Here is a 19136-nt window from a genome sequence, read left to right as displayed (position 1 = left end):
CCCCCCCCTTGGGTTTCGGAGGCATTACTACTATGGAAGTAGATCGCCCAACCTTCCTTCCAAGGAGTGGCTGGTGGGTTTGAACCGCCAGTCTTCTGGTTAGCAGTCAAATACCTTAGGCACTAGGCCACCAGAGCTCCCACTTGCTTGTTGTTGTTATGTGCCATCGAATTGGACCCGACTCATAGCGACCCCTCCTTGGGTTTCCGAGGTAGTATCACTACGGAAGTAGATTACCCCATCTTCCTTCCGAGGAATGGCTGGTGGGTTTGAACTGCCAGCCTTCTGGTTAACAGTCAGGTGCCTTGGGCACTACACTGCCAGAGCTCCCCCCACTTGCTTAAAGGAATGAAAATATTATAGACCACTGTATGCAAAATGTGGTTTCTTGACCAATATCATCAGCATCTCCTGGAACTTACTAGAAATACAAATTATAGTCCCCACCCAAGACCTACTTAATCAGATTATCTGAGGGTGAGGTTCAGATATTTGTGTTTATCAAACTTCTCAGGTGATTCTTATGCATGCCAGCTTTTGAGAAGCAATGAGGTAAGGTAAAAGAGAGGATGGCTGGTGCCAGAAGATTGTGGAGGTGCCATGATATAAAGAGATTGTTACAATTCTGTACATCTTCTTTTAAAGAATATTTGGGTATCAGGTTTATTATATCTATGATTTCAAACTGAGTTTGCAGTGGGATATGCTAGAGAGAAATGTTTGTGTAAGGAGTCTCTGGGTAGCCCATATGGTTAAGTGCTTGACTACTAACCAGGAGGTTGGCAGTTCAGGTCTTCCCAGAGGCACCTTGCAAGATAGCCTGGTAGTCTTCTTCCAAAAGGTCACAGCACTTAACTGTCACAGCCTTGAAACTGCCCTGCTCTGCTCACATGAGGCTGCCATGAGTGGGAATCATTTCAAATGACAACTAACAAGCAGCAGGGGAATTCAAGTGGGAAAAGAGTATCTGTGAGACATAAGAGAAGTACTGCTCATAGTTATAATTACCATGACATAAACATATATGGAGATTATATGTTGACAGCTTGGCCAAAGAAAGCATGACTCATGTGAAAGTGAGACTCATTGGGAATAAGAGAATCCCAATTCTTAGCAATTGTTATGAAAACCATCTCTCTGCTGGTTTTTTAATCAGGGCCTGAGAAGCTTCAGTTTAGGTACACAATAACACAATTACTTGACCATAAGGAGAGAAGGGGAGGGCCAAATACATGAAGATAAGGGATAAAAGGAGACAGTAAAGTTTTTGTTGCCTGATCTACTAACTCTGATGGGTACTTTACTAAAACATAAATGGTAAAAACTGTGTTTTATTTTGTTCTGTTATTTGCAGAGCAAAGATGGTCGACCTTTGCCAGCAAGGGATAAACGTGCCTTAAAACAATTTGAAGAAAGGTTGCGAACACTTAAGAAAAGAGAGAGGCACTTAGAATTCATTGAAAACAGCTGGTGGACAAAATTTTGTGGTGTTCTACGTCCCCTGAAGGTAAATCAAGGTTTTAAAAAAAACTGTGCTGTTACTCTTCACCCAAGTATATATGGTATTTCTCAGAAGAATTGAGTTTTCCTCTTGAGGCATTAAGCGTGGGGCTTAAAAACATGGATTTTGGAGTTAAAATAACCTAGTTTTAAATCACAGCTCTACTGTTTGGTAGGTTGAGCAAGGTATGTAACTTCTCTGAGCTTCATTTACTCATGTGTAATGCAGGGATTATAACATAGTTATTGGGAAATTTAAATAAAAATATAGCTGAGTAATGCAATATTCTGCCAGCATATTGTTAAACTTGTACTGTTCAATAACAAGGAGATCAGGGGAACTCAAAGATCTTAACTAAAAGTAATAGAATTTGCCTCATTGTTAGATATGTTTCTGAAAGTATGTAAGACACATTTAAGAAAGAAAATCATATTTTTTAATTTTGGAAATCATCCTTTGCCTGGCATCAGTTCTTGGGATGGAAGTTCTTGAACACTAAATTGATGAAGGCCATCATAACACGACTGTGGGACCTAAACTTAAGCTGTAACTGCTGACCAGAGACAGACAGACAGACAGACACACACACACACACACCCCACGTCTATATCTGGATTACAGAGAACATTTCAAACATTAGAGCATTGTATACAGTAGCAAATTGTAATTCAGAAAAGTGCTATAAATAGACTGGTTTGCAGAGAAGTCAGGCGAGATGAAGCTAGAAAGTAGATTTTGGCTAAATTTTTAAAAATGAAATTTTAGAGAACTCCATCAGAGATCAGTCAGGTTGAATCCTGGTGCTGCTTTGTCTTCCTCTTACTATTAGAAAAGAGGTTCACTGACTACTCACCATGAAACAATCCACTTTGGAAAGAGTTAATTAGTTTTACTATGTATCACTGTTTTTTAACCTTCTGTCAGAAAAATGTTTTAAACTCATCCCAGTCCTTTTTCCCAAGGTGATTTGTCTTCATAGCACCAAAGGTATGATGACACACTCTGTAAGCCTTATTTTAATCCTAAATTGTGTATCATTTCTTACAAACATGTATAGCCCGGTCTGTACCATTAGCTTCCTTCTTTAAAACATGTTCTGTCCCAATTCAGTTAGTATATGCTTAAAGGGATTTTTTTAAATCAACATTTGTAAGTGTACAGATTGATGTTGCCAAAGAGGTATGTAGATACATAGACAGAAAGACAAATAGAACATTGCTGATACCCTAAAAAACTATTTTATGCCGCTTTGCAGTTATTCCCTCACCATGCCCCCTTGAACTCTGACTTCAGGCACAGCTATAATTTCTACTGAAATTTCTATTGAGATTACTTTGAACTATAGGTAAATTTGAGAAGAATTTGATATCTTAATAATACTGAATTATGCAGTCCATGAACCTGTTACAGCTTTCCATTTATTTATGTCTTATATTTCTCTCAGTAATATATTATAATGGTCAGGTTAGAGGTGTTGGATATATTCTGATAAATTTATCTATAAATATTTCTTCCTTTATAGACTAATGATACTATTTTATTTCAATTTTCAGTTACTTGTTGTGAGTATATAAAACTACAGTTGTTTGTGAGCACTGGCCTTTTGTATCTCACAAGCGTACTAAAGTGTTAGTTCTAAGTAACTTTATTATAGATTTGTTAGGAATTTTTACATATATGATTGTATTAGCCTCTGAAAGATAGTTTTATTTCCTTTCAAACCTTATTATTTCCAGTTTTTGTTTTATTTTGTTTTAGTCTTTCCTTATTGTACTTGCTAGAAAGTCTGGTACAACATCAAATTGAAACAGAGCTGACATATTCCTAATCTTAGGGGAAAAATGTTCAGCCATTCACCATTAGGTATGATGTTAGTTTCAGACTTTACTTAGATACTTTTTATCAAATAGAGTATGTTTCCTTCTATTCCTACTTTGGTAACATATTTTATCATTACTAGATATTAAATTTTATTAGTATTTTTTCATCTATTGAGATGATTATATGATTTTTTTCTCATGTATTTTATTAATCATATATTACATTTGATTTTTCTGAAGTTGAAATAACCTTGTATTCCTGGGATAAACCCACTTGGTCATGATATCTTTTTTTATATGTTTCTGGATTGGATTTGCAGATATCAAGGATTTTTATTTCTATACTGGAAAGAGATATTGGTCTATATAGTTTTTTAAATGTCTTCATTTGGTATCAGGGTAATGTTAGCTTTCTAAAATGAATTGAGAAGTGTTCCCACCTACTTCATTTACATGAAAGAATTTGTATCTGATTATTATTTCTTCTTTAAATATTGGTTACAATTCATGAGTAAAGACATCTGGTGTCAGAGATGTCTTTGTGGGAAGGATTTTTTACTACAAATGCACAAGGTCAGTTTTTTTTTTTTTTTTTTTTGATAGAAAAAGTTGTTCTTCCATTTCTGTACTATGATCATTGTTGTTAGGTGCCATCAGGTCAGCTCTGACTCATAGCAACCCTGTGTACAGCAGAACGAAACACTGCCTGGTTGTGTGCCATCCTCACAATCCTTGCTATTACTTTCTTTTAAATCCTTGAGCATGTTTTCAGTTTAAAAAAAAAAAAAAAGCCAATCTCATTGCCATTGAGTTGATTCCAGCTCATAGCAAACCCCTTTAGGTTTCTGAGGTGGGGGAAATCTTTACAGAAGAAGATTGCCCAGTCTTCCTACGGAGTGACTGGTGGGTTAGCAGTCAGCCTTCTGGTTAGCAGTCAAATGCCTTAGGCCCTATGCCACCAGAGCTCAGCTGTTCTAAAAATTCTTTACTATCTATCATTTGGTCATTCAGAAGGGACCATTTCCCGGAGAAGGATGTCATGGTTGGTAAGGTGGAGGGTTGACGAAAGAGGGGAAGACCTTCAATGAAATGGATTGACACAGTGGCAGTGGCAATAGGCTCAAGTATAGCAGGAATCGTGGTGTTTCGTTCTGCTGTGCTTAGGGTCGCTGTGAGTCAGAGACGACTCGATGACACCTAACAACAAAATCATTTCTGGGTTTGTTTCTACTACTTTCTCACCTAATTTTGGGTCATATTTTCCTGATTTTCTGTAATGTATAAGGAGCTCTGGTGGCCTAGTGGATAAGGCATTTGGCCTCTCCTCCATCATTGGTTGGAATGCAGATTTTTTCCCAGTTCTAGGAAATTGTTCAACTTACAACTCCCCAGTAATTCTTTGCTTGACCTCATACTCCCATATATTCCTTAATATTTCAGCACCAGCTTCAAGGGAAGTCTTACATAGATTTCTGTAGCATGATGGTTTCTCCAGAAACATGATGGTGAAGAGTTTGGGCTTTGCAATTACATACACCTGGGTTAGTGTACTGTTTTGCTCTTTACCAGCTGTGTAACTTTCTTATTATTTCAACTTTCTTAGCCTCAGTTTTCTCATCCTTACAATGGAGTTATATGTACTTTTAACTCTGGGGACTAACTGAAATAATGAGGGTAGTGCAGGGCCTTTTAATGCAGGGCATTTGGCTACCAACCAGAAGGTCAGCAGTTCAAACCCTTCCTGCTCCATGGAAGGAAGATGGGGCAGTCTACTTCTGTAAAAATTTACAGCCTCAGAAACCCAATGGGGGTTGCTGTGAGTTGGAATAGACGCAGTGGCAGTGAGTTTGCTTTGAGTTTTATGTAATATATGATTAGATATTGAACATTGAGTATCTGAATTTTGTTATCTTCTATTTTTGGTTACCTAGTGCCACTCTGACAAGAATATACACCACAAATGGGATGGCTTGAACAAACAGGAGTTTATTGTCTTACAGTTCCAGAGACTAGAATTCTGAGTTCAAGTGCCAGGCTCTAGGGACTGTGTGAAAGCCCCTAGACCCTTGACCTTGGGTTTCAGCTCTGCCTCTTGCTCCCAGCCCACTAAAGCTAGAGGCATCTCCTCATTCAGGCAGCTGCTGGCTGCTGAGGCTAACAAGCCCAAGGTTGACAAATAAAATGGCACAGTCCCGATGTTACCAAACAACATGGCCATTGATTCAAGTCCATTGAAAGTCCCAGGGTCGGCAGAGCATGGCAGGCTGCTGAACAAAGACATGGCTACATCTAGCGTTCAAGTGTGCCATAAGCTAGAGACCATTCCCAAAGCTGTTTCTAATATACAGGAAACAGACCACATACCCAAAGGCAGCTACTCAGCTGCTCACAGTAGATTGCAACATGGAGTTGATTACCAGTCTCATCATGGGGAATACTACATCCAGCTGCCCAGTCACTCAACCAGGCCCAGTCAAGTTGACAGACAAACTTCACCACCACATCTACATTTAAAGATTGCTAGCCTTTGTGTAGTTCATTAAACTTGTGGATCAGCTTGATTTCTTCAATAATTGTTTTTTAGCTTTTTCACCATGAGAAGGGTAGCCTTTACTCTAGGACATTTAGCCTCTCTGCTCAGGGATGACACTTCTGGGATTTTCCAGAAAGCCCAGGTATCCAACAAGACCTCTCCTCCATCATTGGTTGGAATGCAGACTTTTTCCAGTTCTAGGAAATTGTTCAACTTACAACTCCCCAGTAATTGTTTGCTTGACCTCATGTTCCCATATATTCCTTAATATTCAGCACCAGCTTCAAGGGAAGTCTTATATAGATTTCTGTAGCGTGATGGTTTCTCCAGAAACATGATGGTGAAGAGTTTGGGCTTTGCAATTACATATACCTGGGTTAGTGTACTTTTTTGCTCTTTACCAGCTGTGTAACTTTCTTATTATTTCAACTTTCTTAGCCTCAGTTTTTTCATCCTTACAATGGAATTATATGTACTTTTAACTCTGGGGACTAACTGAAATAATGAGGATAGTACAGGCCTTTTAATGTAAACATCTCAAAAAATTATAACTGCTATTCTTATAGTTCTCTATATAGGATTTTTCAACTTCTTAAATGCTGCCTTGGAACTCAGGCAGAAGATTAGTTCTGTGTTCAAGACTTATAAAAAATAAGTATGTAATTAGAATACATTCATGGGTCCTTAAAACACAACATTTATATATGTATACCTAATATTAGTAAGCATACAGTCTCATGTTCATTAAATACTTGATTAAACTCTCCCCTGACAGAAGGGCATAGTTTTGAGTCTAGCTAATTAGCTTGAATAAGCTATAGATCCATTAGGTTTTAAATATAACTTGAGATTTTATTGTGTATATACCTCTTGTGTTTACATAAAAAGGGATAAATTGATGTTCATAGTTATATCACATACATTTTTAAAAAAGAAATTTCTGTTTATTTGAATCAGACTTGTAATAAAGAACTAGTAAAAAGTCATATTTGTATTTGTCCCAGTTCTCTACCAATCTCCCCCCACAACAAACAAGCAAAACTAAAAATAACTGAACTTCATGAGTTAAGCAAGCAGGCAAATATAGTTTTATCACACACTGATGACAGTACTTGGTTGTTTTGAAAGTCTGTAGGAATATTTTGATTTTTCTTTACTAATCTCTCCATCTTCTTAGAACCTTCTGATAGGAATAGGGATTGTTTAAAGATGTAACAGATTTCCTTCTTTAAAGAATAATATTTAAAACATGTGAGACTTTTCTTTGTTTTGGACCTCACTGTGTGAGAATGCCTAAAAGACAAAATTAAGTATTTTATTTGGGATGCAACTGTATATTCCACATTTTGATTTGATAGATAACCCTTTGGGAGGTAAGTTTTTAATTTTAGTGTAGGTGCTTCATAATTTGAAATAATTGGTATGTTTTAAGGTGTTTTTCTTTGATGATGATAAATGTTATATAACCTTTACAGTATCTTTTGTAGGTTACCAGTACTGATTTTATGGTATAGATATTTGAAGATCATATATGGAGAGTAAACCCACCTATAAGTAATCCAACCCATCTTTACCTTGAAATGCTTGGGCTGGACTTGGAAAACAGTTATTTCGGAAAAATAACGTTTTTATTGCAGAAAAAATATGTTTTGAGGTAGTAAAGACAAGATAGCTTTAAGAACTTAATTTTTCAAAGCAGTCGTTTTAAAAGGAACTTCATTCATAAAAGTTAGTGTACATTAATATGTCAAGCATTATGCTACGAACATTTATTATTCTCAAATGCTAAATTGAATGAACAATTGTTTCTAAAAAGATCATGATATAAAGCTAGTTCTCTTTTGTTATGCTTTTAAAACAAGAACTTTTACATTAGATTTACCCTTTTTAATGTAATGTGCTTCTCTTGTTCAGTTTAGAAATTGACCCTAACATTGAGGGACTTAAAACTTGACTACCTGCTCAGCCAGACATCTATATATGATCAATTGAAGGGAAGAACTAGGTTGGTCCATTAAGTATTAATTGTTGTTGTTCGTTGCTGTTGAGTTGATTCCAACTCACGATGACCCCATGTGTTACAGAGTAGAACTGCTCCGTAGAGTTGTCTTGGCTATAATGTTAATGGGAGGAAATCACCAGCCTTTTCTTCTGTGTATCACTGGTTAGATTTGAACCACCAGCCTTTAGGTTAGCATTCAACCACAAACCATATGTACCACTTAGGAACCTTAGCTGTAGGTGCCGCTAATGTAAAAAGGATTATAGAATTATGCAGCATGTTTCTTCTTATTTCAGTTTAACAGAATAAAAGCAGTATAAGTATCAGATTACTTTTTAAAATAGAATACTGTAGAAATGCCGAAAGTGAAGCACATTTCAATATTAAAGCCCGAGATGGTCCTTAAAGTCCAAAAATGAAATAATTGGAAAAATAGCTCATCAATATAATCAAACTTGGAAGTAGGCGATCATCATATTTTGGTTCATAATTCTCTCTTCATTTGTAACTAAAATGAAACTTAAGGTTCTATTAATTTGTTCCCTTACAGTTGCAAAAACAACAAATAAAAGTTTCCTAAGTGCACAGGAGGTGAAATGCTAAGTGATTTCATGGTTTGTTTATTCCTATTTCTTTATTTTCTTCGTTCCCATTATTTTAGCCTTTCGTTTACTTAAGTATCTCCTGTCTAAGATGTTCATATTGAGACACCATTTTGATTCTACTAATTATATCTTTTATGGTCTCTCCCCCTTGTATTAAGTGGAAGAATTTAAGCAAGTCTGTAGTAAAGTAGATTTATCAACTTTTCACAGTGTAAATGGCATTAGAATTTATCTTACTCAATTTTATGATTTTATTAATAAGAATACCTACGGGCTATAATTTATCCAAAATAACAGAGATGGTGTAGTGCCTAAGACACTTGACTGCTAATCAGAAGGCTGACAGTTCAAACACACCAGCCACTTCTTGGAAGGAAGGTTGGACAATCTACTTCCGTAGTGATACCACCTCAGAAACCCAAGGAGAGGTCGCTATGATAGGGTCTGACTCTATGGCATGTAACAACAACAGTAGGACTAGAACTCCAAGTTTCCTGACCTGAAGTAGTACCACATTTTCTAAATATTCAGATTCCACTTATCAGTAAAATTATTTTAAATAACCACACAGATAGTTCATAAAATAATTTTCATTAAATATTTACTTCAGTATGATTTTGAATTCTGTGTGAATTAGAATTGGAAGGGAGGAAGAGTGATCTGAATGTAGATTAATATCATTGAATTGCCAGTTTGATATATTCTGGATTAAAGCATATAATGCACCAGTAATCAAGTCTATAGTAACCTGTACTTCAAAGAAAACTGAATTCCCATATTAATATTGTATGTTACTTTTCTAATCATTTGGACACATCAGAATAATTAAGTAGTGGTTAACATCATCAAGTTTAACATGAAACATACTGCTTTTATTTGAGTTATTCTTCATGCATTACACAGTAATAGTTAAATATTATGGACTTACTTCTCATGCCAGCTTAGCATGTGATATGCCATTCTTTGCCTTCTTTATGGCAATTTAATTTAAAAAGGTTATTGGCCTAAACATAATTATTTCACTGGATTATCTAGGTATAAGATTCATGTTTTGTTCTTTATTTAGGTTCTCTGAAAATATGTGACAGCTTAATAGGCATCGATAAAGAAGAGTGTAAAAGCAGCTTAACACACATTTTCTCCATTGAGCATCCTCTCCAGGCCACTTTCTTGACTTAGCCCAGTAGGTGCTCCTTTTGATCAGTTATGGATCCTTTCTTAGATTAGTAATATCAAGTTATCATTGTTCAGTAGCTCAGGATAGATTTTAACAATATAATTTGACTATATATATTAACTAGGAGCTCTGGTGGCATAGTGCCTAAGGCATTTGACTGCTAACTGGAAAGCTGGTGGTTCAAACCAGCCATTCCTCGGATAGAACACTGGGCAATCTATTTCTATAGTGATACCGCCTCAGAAACTCAAGGAGGGGTCTCTATGAGTTAGAACTAACTCAACAGCAGTCAGTTTGGTTTTGTTTTAGCACCATTTTATGCTTGCACATATCAAAGCTTTATGTATAATATTTCCAACTAGTTATTTAAAATAATTAGATCTGAGGGACTATAGTAGATGAAGATAATGATAAGCTACTTAATTCTAAGACTCTGCACATATCCTTCAAAAACAATAGAATAACAAGAACAACAAACAAATAAAACTATGTGAAAACTACATCCTCAATATAAGCAGAATTAAGAATTCCCAAACTTCAAATTACTTATAAATAAAAAAAAAGAAAGAAAAAAAAAAAAAAAAGTCCCAAAATCCAGCAGACTTTCTCTCCATCTCCTACTTCAAATCTTGTGTTAAACAAAAATAGTCCAGGAAAAATTGCATGAGAAAGAGAAAAGGAGATCTAGAGATGGGCATAAGATTGATCTGAAACCTTTACAAAGTCTTTAGGAAAAAATGCCCTGGTAGAGCACTGCAGAAAGTAAGGAGAGGTTTTAAAATGTTTGGCATTTGAGGAGGCATTCTTCTGAAGGCATCACTTACAAGAGAAAATATTAAAAGAAAAAAAAAAAAAAGAAGAAGGAAGAAGAGTCATTTGGAGATTGAATAGTAAAGGGGTAAAGTCCTGCACGACAAAAGAGAACCAAAATTTGGAAAATTTATATCCCTCTTTTCCCAAAAGAATATCTGTGCTTTGCTATACTGACCAAATGTGCCACTGAACCTAAGACTTTTAAAACCACCACAAACCCATAAAATGAGTTGTTGTTAGGTGCCATCAAGTCATCCGACTCATAGCAACCCTATGCGCAGCAGAATGAAACACTATCCAGTCTTGTGCCACCTCACGATCCTTGCTATACCTGAGCCCATCATTGTAGGCACTGTGTCTATCCATCTCATTGAGGGCCTTTCTCTTCTTCGTTGACCCTCCACTTTAGCAAGCATAATTTCCTTCTCCAAGGAATGGTTCCTTCTGACAATATGACCAAACTAGGTGAGACAAAGTTTGGCCATTCTTGCTTCCAAGGGGCATTCTGGGTGTACTTCCTTCAGGACAGATTTGTTAGTCATTTTAGCAGACCATGGTACTCTTACCATTCTTCTCCAGCACCACAACTCAAAAGGATCAACTCTTCTTCGGTCTTCCTTATTCATTGTCCAGCTCTCACACGTATAAGAGGCGATTGAAAATACCATGACTTAGGTTAGGTGCACCTTAGTTTTCAAGGAGACATCTTTACTCTTCAGCCCTTGAAAGAGGTGTTTTGCAGCAGATTTGCTCAATGCATATGTCATCTGATGCCTTGACTGCTGCTTCCATTGGTGTTGATTATAGAACCAGGTAATATGAAATCCTTGACAACTTCAATCTTTTCTCCATCTGCTGTGAAGCTGTTTATTGGACCAGTTGTAAGGATTTTTGTTTTCTTTATATTGAGATGTCTGTACTGCAGACTGTAGTTTTCAATCTTCATCAGTAAGTGCTTCAAGTCATCCTCACTTTTAGCAAGCAAAGTTGTGTCATCTTCATATTGCAGGTTGTTAATGAATCTTCCTCCAATCCTGATGCCTTGTTCTTCATATAATCCAGCTTCTTGGATTATTTGCTCAGCATACAGACTGAGTAAGTATGGTGAAAGGATACCATCCTGACACACTCTCTTCTTGATTTTGAACCATGCAGTATCCCCTTGTTCTAATCAAACAGTCTTCTGATCTATGTACAGGTTCCTCATGAGTACAATCAAGTGTTCTGGAATTCCCATTCTTCTCAATGTTATCCATAATTTGGTATGATCTACAAAATTGAATGTTTTTGCATAGTCAGTAAAACATAAGTAAACATCTTTCTGGTATTCTTTGCTTTCAGCCAAGATCCATCTGACATCAGCAATGATAGTCCTCATTCCACATCCTCTTTTGAGTCCAGGTTGCATTTCTGGAAGCTCTGTAGAGATATCACCTCGGAAACCCAAGGAGGGGTCACCAGGAGTCGGATCTGACTCGATGGCAGTGCGTTTCTGTCAGTGTACTGCTGCCATTGTTTTTGAATTATCTTCAGTAAGATTTTACTTACATATGATATTAATGATGTTATTGTTATGTACTCTGGAGTCGGACCCGACTTATAGCGACCCCTCTTTGGGTTTCTGAGGTGTTACCACTACGAAAGTAGATTGTCCAACCTTCCTTCCAAGGAGTGGCTGGTGGGTTTGAACTGCCAGCCTTCTGGTTAGCAGTCAAGTACCTTAGGCACTATGCCACCAGAGCTCCCTGATATTAATGATATTGTTCAATAATTTCCACATTCTGTGGGATCACCTTTCTTTGGAATAGGTACAAATATATATTTTTATATATATTTGTTGGCTAGGTAGCTGTCTTCCAAATCTCTTGGCATAACTGAGTGCCTCCAGTGGGGCATCCATTTGTTGAAACATCTCAATGAATGTTCCATCAATTTCTGGAGCTTGTTCTTCACCAATTCCTTCAGTGTAGCTTTAATTTCTTCCTTCAATACCATTGGTCCTTGATCATATCCCAACTCCTGAAATGGATGAAGATCAACTAGGTCTTTATGGTACATTGACTGTGTATTCCTTCCATCTTTTGATGCTTTCTACATCATTCAATTTTTTGCGCATAGAATTTTTCAATATTGCAACTCAAGGCTTAAATTTTTTCCTTAGTTTTTTCAGCTTGAAAAATGCTGTGCGTGTTCTTCCCTTTTTGTTTTCTAACTCTAGGTCTCTGCACATTTCATTACAATAATTGACTTTGTCTTCTCAAGCTGCTTTTTGAAATCTTCTGTTCAGCTCTTTTATCTTGTCATTTCTTCGATTTGCTTTAGCTATTCTCTGCTCAAGGACAAGTTTCAGAGTCTCTTCTGACATCTGTTTTGGTCTTTTCTTCCTTTCTTGTCTTTATAATGGCCTTTTGCTTTCTTCACGGATAATGTTCTTGATGTCATCTCACACACAATTCCTCTGGTTTTCGGTCACTGGTGTTTAATGCTTCAAATCTATTCTTTAAATGGTCTCTAAATTTAGGAGGGATATTATCAAGGTCATATTTTGGCTCTCGTGGACTCATTTTAATTGTCTTCAACTTCAGCTTGAACGTGCATATGAGCAGTTGATGGTCTGTTCCACAGTCAGCTCCTGGCCTTGTTTTGGTGGAAGATATTGAACTTCTCCATTGCCTCTTGCCACAGATGTTGTTGTTGTTGTTGTTATATGCCGTCAAGTCAGACCCAACTCATAGAGACTCCTCCTTGGGTTTCCAAGGTGGTATTGCTATGGAAGTAAATTGCCCAACCTTCCTTCCAAGGAGTGGCTGGTGGGTTTGAACCACCAGCCTTCTGGTTAGCAGTCAAGTGCATTAGGCACTACACTACCAGAGATTCCTATGTATTCCATCTGGTGAAGTCCACGTGTATAGTCATCACTTATGTTTTTGAAAAAAGGTATTTGCAATGAATAAATCATTGGTCTTGCAAAATTCTGTCATGTGCAAAATGAGTAGAAGAAAACAATCAGTCTACACAAAGCTACTGTGACAGAAGAATCAATTCACTTTGGTAAATGAAAACTCCACCCCACAGCCCAAAAGTTATGAAGCAGACAAAGCATTGTAATGTAACACTTCAAACTGAATTAAATATCTTCAAGTTAGCAGTTAGAGAAAAGAAGATAAATTTTGAACTAGAAATTTTAAAATAAAAATAAAATACAAGGAATGAAGAGAATTGAACTAATGAGGAAAAGCAGTTAATTTCAGAAATGAAGACAAAGTTACAAGGAGAACAGATTTCTCCAAAGGAGAACACATTCAAATCAAAATTTAATAAGAGCATTTTAAAAAGGCAAGAAAACAACCAACAGAAAGAAAAAGAGAATGAAGTAAAAATTAACTGAAAGAGATTGGTGAAATAGAAGACAAAAGGGAAATTACATGTGTAATTGGTGACCTAAAGAAGCAAAAGAAGATAGTGTAACAATATTTAAAACCATAATCCAAAAAATTGTCCAGAAATAAAAAAAACATGAGTCTACATATTGATATAAGCTCTTGCTACTGGGAAAACTGATGTATTACTTCCTGGTAAAACCTTTAAACTTGAAAGAAAAATCTTCAGAATTTCCAAGAAAGATATCAAGTGGCTTATGAAGGCAATGTCAAAGATGGTATCAAGCTGTTCTGATGAAATAGAAATGATGTAATTGAAATTATAGGGTGAAATTTTGGTGAGAACACTTAATTGTGCTCATGCAGAACCTATGCATGAATGAAGAAGCAGTTGGCTGGACAGAACAAGCACTTCATAATTGGAAAAGGCAGGCAGCAGGGTTGTGTTCTTTCACCTTACTTATTCAGTCTGAACAAATAATCCAAGAAGTTGAATATATGAAGAAGAATGCAGCATCAGAATTGGAGAAATACTCATAATTTGTGACAAACAGATAATACATCCTTGCTTGCTGAAAATGAAAATGATTTAAAACACTTACTGATGGAGGGCAAAGACTGCAGCCTTCAGTATGGATTCCACCTGAACATAAAGAAAACAAAAATCCTTACAATTGGACTGACAAACATCATGACAATGGAATCTGAAGTTGTCAATAATTTCATCATATTTGGATCATTAATCAGTGCCCATGGAAGCAACATATGTCAGTAGGCAATTGCAAATTAAAACAACAATGAAATATCACTTTATATTAGAAAAAAGTCTATTTCAACTCCTAGCGAACCCCATTGAGTTTCCAAGGCTGTAAATATTTACGAAAGCCCTCATCTTTCTTCTGCAGAGCAGTTGGTGGACTTGAACCACCTATTGAAACCCAGAAAACAAACCCACTGGCATCGAGTCAATTCCAACTCATAGCAGCCCTTTAATATAGAGTAGATATGCCTATCTATTTAATATCTATATTTAATATACTTCCTCTATATTTAATATAGAGTAGGATTGCCTCGAGTTGCAATATTGAAAGATTCTATGGGCAAAATACTGAATGATGCAGGAAACATAAAAAGAATATGGAAGGTATGCACAGAGTCACTGTACCAAAAAGAACTGGTAGATCTTCATCCATTTCAGGAGGTGGTATATGATCTAGAACCAATGGTATTGAAGGAGGAAGTTGAAGCTGCAGTGAAGGAATTGGTGAAGAACAAGGCTCCAGGAATTAAAGGAATACGCGTTGAGATAGTTCAACAAATGGATGCCCTACTGGAGGCAGTCAATCGGTATGCCAAGAGATTTGGAAGACAGCTACCTGGCTAACTGACTGGAAGAGATCCATGTTTGTACACATTCCAAAGAAAGATGATCCCACAGAATGTAGAAATTATTGAACAATATCACTAATATCACACGCAAGTAAGATCTTACTGAAGATAATTCAAAAACGGTTGCAGCAGTATATTGATAGAGAACTTCCAGAGGTTCAAGCTGGATTCAGAAGAGGACGTGGAACAAGGGATATCATAGCTGTTGTCAGATGGATCTTGGCTTAAGGCAAAGAATACCAGAAAAATGTTTACTTGTGTTTTATTGACTATGCAAAGGTATTTGATTGTGTAGATCATGACAAATTATGGATAACATTGAGAAGAATAGGAATTGCTGAACACTTGATTGTACTCATGAGGAACCTGTACGTTGACGAGGAGGCTGTCATTCGAACAGAACAAGGGAACAGTACATGGTTCAAAATCAAGAAGGGAGTGCGTCAGGGTTGTATCCCTTTCCCATACTTATTCAATCTATATGCTGAGCAAATAATACGAGAAGTTGGACTATATGAAGAAAAATGAGGCATCAGGAATGGAGGAAGAATCATTAACAACCTGAGATACGCTGATGTTACAACTTTGCTTGTTGAAAATGAGGATGACTTGAGGCACTAACTGATGAAGATTGAAGACTATAGTCTGCAATATGGATTACACCTCAATATAAGGAAAACAAAAATCCTCACAACTGGACCAATAAGCAACATCACGGTTAATGGAGAAAAGATTGAGGTTGTCAAAGAATTCACATTGCTTGGTTCTACAATTGACACCAATGGAAGCAGCAGTCAGAACATTAGACGACGTGTAGCACTGGGCAGGTCAGCTGATAAAGAACTCTTTCAAGTGCTGAGGAGCAAGGATGTCTCCTTGAGGACTAAGGTGCACCTGACACAAGCGATGATATTTTCATTTGCCTCGTATGCATGTGAGAGGTGGACAATGAACGTGGAAGATCAACAAAGAGTTGATGTTTTTGAGTTGTGGTGCTGGCAAAGAATGTTGAAAGTACCATGGACTGCTAAAAGAACTAACAGATCTGTCCTGGAGGAAGTGCAGCCAAGATGCTCCTTTGAAGCGAGAATGGCCAGACTTCGTCTTACCTACTTTGGTCATGTTGTCAGAAGGGACCATTCCCTGGAGAAGGATGGTAAGGTGGAGGGTCGACGAGGGAAGGGAAGGCCTTCAACGAGATGGATTGACACTGTGACTGCAACAATGGGCTCAAGTATAGCAAGGATCATGGAGCTGGCGCGGGGTTGGGTGATGTTTCGTTCTGCTGTGCATGGGATCGCTATGAGTCGGTAGCAACTCGATGACACCTAACAACAACAACAACAACAGGACTGCCCCATTGGGTTTCCAAGGGTATAAATCTTTACAGAATCAGACCACCTTATCTTTCTCCCATAGTGCAGCTGGTGGGTTCCAACCACCAACCTTTTTGTTAGCAGCTGAATGTGTTAACCACTATGCCACCCGAGTTCCTTATACCACCTATTAGAATAGCTAAAATCTAAAATGCTAATAATATCAAACGCTGATAAAGATACAGAGCAATAGGAACTCTCATTTGTTTGTTGGTGGGAATACAAAATGGCACAGCTACATTGGAATACAGTTTGGCAGTTTCTTACAAGCTTAGTCTTATCATGTAATCCAGTAATCATGCTCCTAGATACTTACTTGGTTGAGCTGAAAACATAGATCTACTCAAACATATATATATTAATGTTTATAATAGCTTAATTTATAATTACGAAAATTGGAAGCAAACAAGATATCCTCTAATAAATGAATAAACAAACTGTGCTACCTCCACAAAATGAAATATTATTCAGGAATAAAAAGAAATAAGCTATCCAGCCATAAAAGGACATTGAATACATTTTGTTAAGTGAAGGAATCCAGTCTGAAAAGATTACTACTGTAAGATTCCAGCTGTATGATGTTCTGGAAAAGGCAAGTTATAAAGACAGTAAAAAGATCAGTGGTTGTCAGGGATTTGTGGGAAGAGGAGTGGAATGAATAGGTCCTTGCACAGAGATCTTTAGGCCAATGAAATATATTCTATTCTTGTTGTTGTTGTTGTTATGTGCCGTTGAGTTGGACCCGACTCATAGCGACCCCTCCTTGTGTTTCCAAGGCAGTATCTTTACAGAAGTAGATTGCCCCATCTTCCTTTCAAGAAGTTTCTGGTGGTTTGAACCACCAGCCTTCTGATTAGTAGTCAAGTGCCTTAGCCACTGGGCTACCAGAGCTGATTATTCTGTTCTAATCTTTATTATTTTCCACTTTTGATTACTTTGGTTTTCATTTTCCTTTGTTTTTCTAGTTCCTTAGTTTGAAAGTTAGGTTATTGATTGGAGATATTTCTTTGGCTGATAACCCAAAGGTCAGTGCTTTGTGTGCATGCAGAGGAATGGTGGAAAAAAGGCCTGGAGATCTACCTCTGATAAAGTAGCTATGGAAACCATGTGGAGCACAGTTCTAGTTTAACATACATAAAGTCACTGTTGAGTTGGAATTGATTTAATAGCAACTTTCTTTTTCTTTCTTTAATACTGGGTGTTTATAGGTATGTTTTCCTCTAAGCACTGCTTTCATTGCATCCCATAACTTTGGTAGGTTATTTTTTGTTTTTGTTCATTTTAAAGTATTTTCTCATTTCTGTTTTGATTTATTCTTTGACTTACTGGTTGTTTAGGCGTGTACTGCTCAAATTCCTCATATTTTTTTATTTCCCAAATTTCCTTCTGCTCTTGATTTCTGATTTCATTCCATTGTAATCAGAGAATATTCTTTGTGTGATTTTAATCCCGTAAGATTAATTGAAATGTGTGGCCTAAAATACAGTTTATCTTAGAGAATGTTTCATACACATTTGAAAAGAATATGTATCAAGCTATGTTGGATAAAATGTTCAAGAGATGCCTCTTAGGACTAGTTGATTTATAATGTTAAGTATTCTGTCTCCTTCTTGATCTTCCCTCTAGTTGTTTCATTATTGAAAGTGGGTATTAAGCTCTCCAGCTATTATTGTTGAACTGTCCATTTCTCCCTTCAGTTCTGTCATTTCTTGCTTGATGAACTTGAGGGCTCTGTTGTTATTTGCAGGCATGCTTATGTCTTCTTGGTAGGTGAATCCTTTCATATTTATAAAATGACTTCCTTTGTCTTTAGTAATAATTTTTCTTTTAAAGTTTATTTTGTCTGTAATTAATATAGTCATTCCAGCTCTTTGTCTTTTGGTTACTCTTTGCGTGTTATATCTTTTCTTTCTTTCTTTTATGTTATTTTTCTTTGAATCTAGCATGTCTCTTATAAACAGCATGTTGTTAGATAATCATTTCTCAAATTAATTCTTCCAATCTCTGCCTGTTAATTGATGTGTTTAATCCATTTATATTTACTGTAATTACAGAAAAGGTAAGATTTACATCTGCATATGGCATATCTTTTGTTCTTGTATTCCTCTACTTCTACCTTTTATGTATTATTACATAGCTATATTCTTCTGCACTGAACACTTTCCCTTGTTACCCTCCCGAGAGGGACTGGGTCTCCGGGAGCTAGGTAAGCACGGGCGGGCTTGTGCTTAGTCCCCGGGAGCGAGGTAAGCATGGGCAGGCTTGTGCCTAGTCACCGGGAGCGAGGTAAGCACGCGCGGGCTTGTGCTTACTCACTGATCTGCACTGAACACTTTCCCTTGTTACCCTCCCGAGAGGGACTGGGTTTCCGGGAACAAGGTAAGCATGGGCGTAGCACAGAGTAGCAGGCCGGAAGAGCAGGAGAAAGGGGTGGAACCCAGGAAGCCAAAGAGAAGAGTGATCAGCTAGGGGGCAGTTTAAGCATAGGTACTGAAACAAGGCGGGCTTGTGCTTACTCACTGATCTGCACTGAACACTTT

The 19136-nt window shown here is 37.0% G+C and overlaps 1 protein-coding gene across 1 annotated transcript in view; it reads left to right on the top strand.

Moving 5' to 3' along the window:
- Positions 1–19136, top strand: part of LMBRD1 (LMBR1 domain containing 1) — a 202676-nt gene that overhangs the window by 137003 nt on the left and 46537 nt on the right. The window contains exon 9 of the mRNA XM_007945208.1: positions 1355–1507. Within this exon, the coding sequence (XP_007943399.1) occupies positions 1355–1507 (153 nt within the window). The remainder of the gene's footprint in view (positions 1–1354; positions 1508–19136) is intronic.

The sequence above is a fragment of the Orycteropus afer genome, unplaced genomic scaffold, assembly GCF_000298275.1.
Source record: "Orycteropus afer afer isolate SDZICR_OR568_19922 unplaced genomic scaffold, OryAfe1.0 scaffold00133, whole genome shotgun sequence".
NCBI lineage: Eukaryota > Metazoa > Chordata > Mammalia > Tubulidentata > Orycteropodidae > Orycteropus > Orycteropus afer.
This window is presented reverse-complemented; position numbering and strand designations above follow the sequence as displayed.